The 8,905-nt window shown below is 47.4% G+C and overlaps 1 protein-coding gene and 1 non-coding gene across 4 annotated transcripts in view; one reads left to right on the plus strand and one right to left on the minus strand.

Annotated features, from left to right (window-relative positions):
• Mpl (MPL proto-oncogene, thrombopoietin receptor) overlaps window positions 1–8,576 on the minus strand; it is a 15,249-nt gene extending 6,673 nt beyond the window's left edge. The window contains exons 1-7 of one of the 3 annotated variants that reach the window (XM_031376866.1): window positions 8,306–8,576; window positions 8,023–8,155; window positions 7,572–7,750; window positions 6,869–7,167; window positions 6,331–6,493; window positions 5,378–5,507; window positions 156–337 (exon numbers count right to left, since the gene is read on the minus strand). In XM_031376866.1, the coding sequence (XP_031232726.1) occupies window positions 156–337; window positions 5,378–5,507; window positions 6,331–6,493; window positions 6,869–7,167; window positions 7,572–7,750; window positions 8,023–8,155; window positions 8,306–8,384 (1,165 nt within the window). In that variant the 5' untranslated portion in view covers window positions 8,385–8,576. The remainder of the gene's footprint in view (window positions 1–155; window positions 338–5,377; window positions 5,508–6,330; window positions 6,494–6,868; window positions 7,168–7,571; window positions 7,751–8,022; window positions 8,156–8,305) is intronic. The other 2 variants (XM_031376865.1, XM_031376864.1) reach the window with 2 other exon arrangements.
• Window positions 2,824–2,930, plus strand: LOC116097198. The gene has a single exon (XR_004121260.1). It is a non-coding gene; the product is annotated as a U6 spliceosomal RNA (small nuclear RNA).
• Window positions 8,577–8,905: the final 329 nt, after the last annotated feature.

Here is an 8,905-nt window from a genome sequence, read left to right on the forward strand (position 1 = left end):
GTGGTGGTGGTGGTGGTGGTGGTGGTGGTGGTGGTGGTGGTGATGATGATGATGATGATGATGATGATTCATAAACAGAGAGTTCAAGTCTCAGCCTACCAGTTAGATTTGGTGAAGTTGGGAATTATATGGGGATATGGAAGGAAGGTTCTTACCAGCCTGGTGGATCCGGAAAGGGGAGCCCAGGTAGCTATGAACCGCACCTTGCGCTGTGGTCACCTCTACAAGGATGTGAATAACACTGTCATTTCGTGCCTTGAAGTGGCAGCGGGAGAAGAGAGCGGGCTGTGATCCTGGATCCAGCTCCTCCTCTTCACATTTCTCCCAGGTGGGGTCCCTAAGAGTCAACCAGAGAGACTCACTGAATCAGGCTTCCCTCAGATACTGTCCTCCAGGGATCATGACTGCAGTCCTCCCGCCATGCCTTGGGCCTCTAGGCCTTTCTCTGCCTGACTGAGGTCTAGCTTCTGTCCCTTGAGGAAAAGGCAGGCATGATGCAAAGAAATAATTCAGCTATAGATGAAACCCATTACTTTGTGCACATGATGATGGTGGTGGTGGTGGTGACACAGAGCTAAAAGAAAACAGTCTGTAGAGTTCTAAGCACAGCCTACCGGTACATATCGGGGGCCAATGGTATGGTTTATCTGGCTCCAGTTCCCTTCCTCTGAGGAGGCCGTGTGACATCTACATGCAAACTGTTGCCAAGATGAACGAGACTTTATCTTTTTGGATGCAAACATCTTTATATTTTTAAATTTGTTCTCATTCTGCAGCCCTCTTACATTGATTGCTTTCAAGAACACTGACCTGGTAATAATATCTAGAATATATCACAATTTTGATCTTCCCCATTGCCACAAAAAGTGAAACCACGCTGGGCAGTGGTGGCACACGCCTTTAATCCCAGCACTTGGGAGGCAGAGGCAGGCGGATTTCTGAGTTCGAGGCCAGCCTAGTCTACAGAGTGAGTTCCAGGACAGCCAGGGATACACAGAGAAACCCTGTCTCGAAAAAGAAAAAGAAAAAAAAAAAGTGAAACCACCATTATTGCCTGGATTAAATTTGTGATCTTGTTGCTGATTCCCACCCCCCTTCCCGCCCCCACTTAAAAGACTGGGTCTTTTTGTGTAGTTCTGGGTTGCCTAGAACTTGCTGTGTAGATCAGGCTGACCTTGAATTTGAGATGCACTTGCCTCTGATGGTTGGGATTAAAGGTGTGTACCAGTTTCACAGCCTCCCTCCCCACCCACCCCCCCTTTGAGGCTGGGTCTCATGCAGCTCAGGCTGGTTTCAAAATGCCTCCTCTTGAATGGCCCAGTGATTCGCCATCCCTAAAATGATCCTTCTTGTGTTTACACATCCACCCACTTACTCAACAAACTGTCGAGACTCAGGTGTCAGGCCTGGAGAGTATATAGATGAAAAGAATAAGCTTGAAGTGGCCTGCATGTCGACGGCAAGTCACAAAACCAAGCAGCCATGCTTTTCTGTTTTGTGCACAGCACAGACTGACTGGGAAGATCACAGCTGAGTATCTAACCAGGAGGGAGGGTCTCTCTCTTGGCTGAGAGAGGCGGTGTTAGAGACTACACAGTCTATAGGCAGAGGCTCTGACTGTAAGTAAGTTAGGTGGGGGACAATTGGCTGTTCCAGGCATAAGCTGTGCAGACGAAAAGGGAGTATTGTGCTTGGGGGAAAATTCTAAAGGGCTCAGAATGGGAAATGTATGCCTCTTTAAGAAGTTTGACCTTGGGCTGTCAAGATGGCTCAGCGGATAAGATCACTGACTGCTCTTCCGAAGGTCCTGAGTTGAGATCCCAGCAACCACAGCTCACAACCATCTGTGATGAGATCTGACGCCCTCTTCTGGTGTGTCTGAAGACAGCTACAATGCATAACACCGGAGCAAGTGGGGCCCAGAGTGAGCAGAGGTCCTGAGTTCAATTCCCAGCAGCCACATCATGGCTCAGGGCCATTTGTACAACTATAGTGTACTCATACACATAAAATAAATAAATGTCTTTAAAAAAAGAAGAAGTTTGACCCTGTTTTGCAGGGAAAAGTTAAGGGGGTCCCACACTACCTACCCCTGGCATGCTAGGAACTAGAGGTGATCCTCCTGCCTCAGCCTCCTAACTATAGGGATTATAGCAGGAGCTTGAACTCAATCTCATAATGAGGGAAACTTACAAGTATCTTAAACAGGGAAGGGTCATAATTACTTTGTATTGCAGAAGACTCCTCTAATTGCTGTCTGTAGAGGGGATTTGGGGAGGGGAGAAACAGAGAAAGCTGTTGGGACATTGTCGGGCTTTTCATGTACAAAGAAATAAAGGTAAGACTATGGTGGAGACAGAATGGAAGAGGTGCCGCAGGGAAGATATACCCTTCACTCTGTACCCTAGCTGGCTTGGAACTCACTGTGTAGACCAGGCTGCCTCTGAACTGCCTGCCTCTGCCTCTGATGCACTGGGATCACAAGTGTGTTGCCACCACACCTAGCAAGAGATACTGAAGAGGCAGAAAAACAAAAGCATTTCTTATTATTCTGAGAATTCCTATACCTGGAAGATATAGAAAGGAGAGAAGTCCAGGGCAACTTATGTGTGGGAGCTGTGTTCATGGTAAAATAGAGCAAGAGAAAATTTGGATAAAAGAACTGATTTAGCCAGCCATGGTGGGGTGATGGCTCATGCCTTTAATCTCAGCACTCCAGAGGCAGAGGCAGGTAGATCTCTGTGAGTTTGAAGCTAGCTACAAAGCAAGTTCAGGACAGCCATTACTCTGTTACACAGAAAAACTGTCTCAAAACAAAACAAAGTGCTCGCTTCGGCAGCACATATACTAAAACTGGAACTATACAGAGAAGATTGGCATGGCCCCTGCGCAAAGATGACACGCAAATTCGTGAAGCGTTCCATATTTTTTTTAAACAAACAAAAAAACGAAAAACCAAACCAAACCAAAACAAAACAAAGAAAAACAAAACAAAACAAAATAAACATAAAAGAACTGATCTATTTGGTTTTGTCACCTTAAATCCATGCAAGAGTCAGACATCCACACTATGATAATCTGTTCAGACGTTTAAAAGAATGAACTGCTTCTTTTTGAACTGTGTTCCAAAAAAATATTTAAGCAAAAAGGTAAGTTACCAAACAGTTCAGGGGTTGTGGGGAATAGCTTGGAGGTACCACATTCACCAAGCCTGTGGCTCTGTCCTCACATTACAGAAGAATAAAGCTGGACAGAGTTAATTCCAGCACTCCAGAGACAGAGGCAAGTGGATTCCTGTGAGTTCAAAGCTAGTCTATCTACATAGCAAAATCTAGGTCAGCCAGAGCTATATAGTGAGACTCTGTCTCAAAATGAATCAATTACATAGATAAACAAATAAATTATATGCACAGACATATATAGTATGGTATAGCTTATATTTAAAGATTAAGTTTGTGATGGTCAGTATCTGCTAGCAATCTTCAGATGAAGATGTAGAACTCTCAGCTCCTCCTGCACCATGCCTGCCTGGCTGCTACCATGTTCCCACCGTGATGGTAATGGACTAAACCTCTGAACCTGTAAACCAGCCTCAATTAAATGTTGTCCTTATAAGACTTGACTTGGGCCGGGCTGTGGTGGCACAGGACTTTAATCCTAGCACTTGGGAAGCAGATGCAGGTGGATTTCTGAGTTTGAGGCCAGCCTGGTCTACAGAGTGAGTTCCAGGACAGCCAGGGCTACACAGAAAAACCCTGTCTCAGAAAAAAGAAAAAAAAATTTGACTTGGTCATGGTGTCTGTTCACAGCAGTAAAACCCTAACTAAAACAAATATTGTTTACAAATATGTAAATACATTAAAAAAAATCTGAAGAATATAACAAAGCTCCTAAGAGTGACTTATTTCTTATTCATCTGTGGAGAGTTTTTGTTTTGTTTTGTTTCGTTTTAGTTTTTTTTATTTTATTTTTATTTTTTTTAAACAGAGTTTCTTGGTGTAACAGCCCTGGTGATCCTGGAACTTGATTTGTAAACCAGTCTGGCCTGGAACTCACAGAGATTCGCCTGTCTCTGTCTATGCCTCTTGAATTCGGAGATTAAAAGTGTACACCACCACCACCTGGGGCGCCACTGAGGTTCTCTTTTGCATATATGTCCTTGTATATGTGTGTACATGTGTGTGTGTGCACATTTGTATGTGTATGAGAGCGCACACAAAGGTCAGAGGATATCCTCGGGTGATGGTCCTCAACCTCCACCTTGTTTGAGACAGGATCTCTTGGCCTTTTTCTCTGCTAAGTATGGCAGGCTGGGAGCCTTTCAATGTCCAAGGATGCTTCTGTCTCTCTTTCGTATAGTGCTGGCGTGATACTGGATCACAGATGGTTTGACCATGCCTGGCTTTCTGTGGGCTCTAAGGATTCAATCCTTAGGCTTGCATGGCAAGGGTTTCATCCAGAGCTCTTCCCCTACTATGGTATGGAAGAGTGTCTTGGTGATTAAAAACGAAGACTGATTTTGTCACCATGATGTTTCTCAACTGAACACATGATGTTTCTCAACTGAAGATTCAGTCTGTAGCTAGGGTTGACCCCGGTTCCTCCTGCCTATACTTCTCTAGTCCTGGGACTGTAGACATGTACTGCTGTACTCAAGGTTTCTCATGAAATAATCACATGAGGTGTAAATGTTAAAACTGAATCTGAGATTAGCATTTAAGACAGAGAGGTACATAGTATAACAAGCATGTATAAACGTGCCAGCAGCAGATGGCTCGGCTGGAAAGGGCACTGGCTGCCAAGCTTGACAAACCAAGTTCAATCCCTAGAACCCACCCAGTGGAAGGAGAACCAACGCCCTCAAGCTGTCCTCTGACACACACACACACACACACACACACACACACACACACACACTGTGGCACACATGTAGCCTTGGGCCCTACGTTGGGCATGCCTGCAAGACTTTCTCAGAAGTCCAGATGAGGTGATTAAGTCCGATGAAACCAAGCCATCCCCATCAGAAATGAAGAGGCCAAGGCAGTGGAAGCAGTGGAAGCAGTGGAGCATGAGAGACCAGAGGTTAGATCCAGGAGAGGACAGGCTAGGCAAGTGAAGAGGAACCACAGCCATACAGACCTTCTGCACATTCACTCGGCCAGTCTTTTCCGGTTTTTTTTTTTTTTTTTTTTTTTGGTTTTTGGGTTTTGATTTTTGTTTTTCGAGACAGGGTTTCTCTGTTGTAGCTCTGCCTGTCTTGGAACTCACTCTGTAGACCAGGCTAGCTTCAAACTCAGAAATCCGCCTGCCTCTGCCTCCCAAGTGCTGGGATTAAAGGCGTGCGCCACCACTGCCCTGCGCATCGTTCCAGTCTTACCTGTCTGTGGGGCAGCACCGCTTCCTGCTGTGACGGAAGAAGCCTTGGGAGCTAGTGTGCTCTTGTTGCTGCTGCCACTGGCAGGTAACCTTCATTAGATCCAAGGTAAAGCACTGAAGTCCAATTGTCACTGCGGTCAAAGAAGAGGGTCACACATTCTTACTTAGGACAGTCCCTAAACCATCTCTACCCCCACAGCAGAATACCCTCAACTATTCATCTTTCTCTTCCTGAACATAGCTGTCCTGTGCAATGACAGGTCTGAGGTCATCAGAAACGGCCACACTTCCCAGGACTCCATACCCTAACTAAGCCTCCGTGGAGACTTTTTTTTTTTTTTCTTTTTTCTTTGCTTTTGTTTTGTTTTGTTGTTGTTGTTGTTGTTTTTCGAGACAGGGTTTCTCTGTGTAGCCCTGACTGTCCTGGAACTCACTCTGTAGACCAGGCTAGCCTTGAACTCAGAAATCCACCTGCCTCTACCTCCCAAGTGCTGGGATTAAAGGCGTGTGCCACCACTGGCACCTTTTTTTGTCTTTTTTCTTTTTTTCCTCTTTTTTCTTTCTTTCCTTTTTTAAAAAAAGATTTATTTATTTATTTTATGTGTATGAGTACACTATAGCTGTACAGATGGTTATGAGCCATCATGTGGTTGCTAAGAACTGAACTCAGGATATCTGCTTACTCAGGCCCCACTCGCTCAGGCCCTGCTCACTCTGGCCAAAAGATTTATTAATTATTATATTTAAGTACACTGTAGCTGTCTTCAGACACACCAGAAGAGGACATCAGACCTCATTATGGATAATTGTGAGTCACCGTGTGGTTGCTGGGATTTGGACTTAGGACCTTCGAAAGAGCAGCCAGTGCTCTTAAACCGTTCAACCATCTCACCAGTCCCTCTTTTTTTTTTTTTCTTTTTACTTTTTAATTTTTTTATTCTTTAACTGACCCACCTGCATCTCCTGGAAGGTCCACAGTCACAGGGAAGGACCAGGGTCCCCAGGAGCCACGGAGGGAGACCCCGTCAGGTTGGCTGCGTAGCTGGAGCCAGTAGGACTTGCCAGCCTGGAGGCCTGAGACAAGACAGCTTCCACTCTTCACTGTCAGAGATGGAGCCTGGGGAGAAAATTCCCAGCACAGGAGTCTAGGCCTGGTTCTCAGCTAGGATAGCCCATACACCTAGGGTCTTGAGCCACTGTGCAAAACTCAGCTCCTTGCTGGGTGGATATGCACATAGACGTAGACCTGTGTGGATGAGTTTCAGATTGCGTTCAGGGATTCTTCCAAAGTCTCAAGTCTCAATTTGGAAGCCTGAAAGCCTTCAGTTACCCTAGTGTGAATGATCCTAAGTGGAAGAGCCCTAAATGGGGCTCCTGAAAGCTAGTCAGAGTCTACACTGACGCTTCAAAGTCCAACCCAGTCTGGAATCCCCTAAGTATGGCCTCTCTTTTCCAGGGGACGTATTAGGGGAGGAGTAGAAGGTGAGGATACTTCTCCAGCTGGGGAGGTCCTCACTGGTCCCTGCTGTTGGGATGCTGTAGGATGAACACACGGAGGCTGGTCAAGAGCAGGGACTGGGTTCAGCAGCCACAGAGTGGGGCAGCAGGTTTCTGTGGAGAGCAGCTGAATGACAGAGTGGGCAGTGGCGTTGCTGGAGTCCGTGGGGCCATAGCGGAGTTCATGCCTTAGGAAGTCACTGACTTCAGGAGCAGAGGCCTCCCAGCGGATCTGAAGTTCCCCTGGTTGGCTCCCTCCCTTGGCCTGGATGACTCTGGGGGGAGCTGGCAGACCTGAGGGCAAAACAAGGACATCAAATCAGCCAGTGCCAGGCTATGGTTCAACCCATGGGCTACAGAGAAGATGCTGAAGGCTGTAGAGAGCAACTCTGAACTCACTAAGATTCGGGTTCTCATTTCCATGGAGGGGAGGGAAGGAGCAGAAAGCTGCCTGTCCTGTTCTCCTATCAATACATCAATACATGCGTATGTTACGAGAGGAACAAGTTGTCCTTGATGTAGAATGATTTAGGGGAGAAGCCTAGTTCTAGGAGGAATGATAAACTGGGTTCTGAGGTGCCTCTGGGAACCTGATAGAGAAGGGTACCCACATTGTCTTGAAAAACTCTAGGCAAGCCTGGCTCTGGGAGCTTGAGCAGGCAGCAAATAGAGAGGCAGTGTGGCAGAGATGCCCTTACCCACACTATCCACAAACAGCACCCGCTGGATCAAAGTCCGGTTGAGGAACACATTCTTCACCCAGAGGTGCAGCGGAAAGAAGAGGCGCACTTCATCCTGAGCTGGAAACTGGCACACATACCGGGTTCCAAAGGTGGGCACACTCTGGGAATGCAGGGGGCATGCACGGGGCTTCTCTCTGTTGGTACAGGAAAAGTTCTACCTACACAGTCATCATGTCAGCCCTGAGGACCCAGGCTGAGCCGTTGCCCAATTTCTGTCTCTACCATTGCCTTTTTCTTCTCCCCGCTGGAAGTAGGGGCTTGAACAGGGCCATTTATAGGGTGACTATGTATTGGGCATGTATTTACAGTAATCCTCTGATAGGGCCAAAGACAGGAAAGCTAAGAATGTGACTCAGCTAAATATAAGGACAGATAAATGAGGATTGGGGTACAGCCCAGAACCTACCCTTGGTAGGCATACAGCAGCTGGTATGAACCACTGGGTGCTGCCTCTTCTTCATCCCAGAAGCAGGTGAGGTCCTCGAATGTTTGGGAGAAGCAGTTCAGGGGCTCTGTGCCCAAGGCCAGCAAGAAGATGTCTGAGAACAGAGTTGGTGAGTTGGGCTCTAGATTAACCAGTCATGGTTGTGGGTAAGAGAGGGGACCAGTGAGAGCCTCTTACCCTATATCCCCTCCCAGGGGCTCCCTTTGCCTGGAAATAGGTAATACCCACCCTCTACCCACCTCACCTTGGCTGGTGACTTGTGCCTGGTTTGGAGGGGCCAAGAGGAGGCAGGAGGTGACCATGAAGAGGGCCCGAGAGGGCATCTTCTCCGGCACTGTGTGCCTGCCCTAGCCCATCCTCCCTTCAGGAAGCTGGGCCCCAATCCCCCCCGAGGCCAGCCCCTCAGGTTCCTGTCAGATACAGCCCCACGTCCTGTCCCTGTCTCTGCCCCTCTGGGGCCCATCCAGACCACACTGGGGCCAGGGGCCAGAGGAGGGGGAATGGGCAGGAGGGGGAGAGGAATTCGAAAAAAAAGACATGAGCCTTCTGTAGGCAGGGACACAGAGGTCTATATTCACTTGTGAATCAAATGGAGACACCCAGTGGGTACGTGGACTACTGTGGAAGAGCATATGGTTGTCAGAACAGTGTTAACTTAACCTTGCTACATGCATTCACTAAACGCCTGTCCAGGAGTCTTATTTCCATTAGGAAGATGAAGTTCAGAGGTTGCTCAAGGCCGCATGCCCAGTAAGAAGAAAGGCTCAGGAGGCAAGTGCTCAACAGTCCTGCCGAGCTCCTGGAATGATCTGCCATGAAGCACTTGTCTCCCTCAAGATGTGCC

The sequence above is a fragment of the Mastomys coucha genome, unplaced genomic scaffold (genome assembly GCF_008632895.1).
Source record: "Mastomys coucha isolate ucsf_1 unplaced genomic scaffold, UCSF_Mcou_1 pScaffold18, whole genome shotgun sequence".
NCBI lineage: Eukaryota > Metazoa > Chordata > Mammalia > Rodentia > Muridae > Mastomys > Mastomys coucha.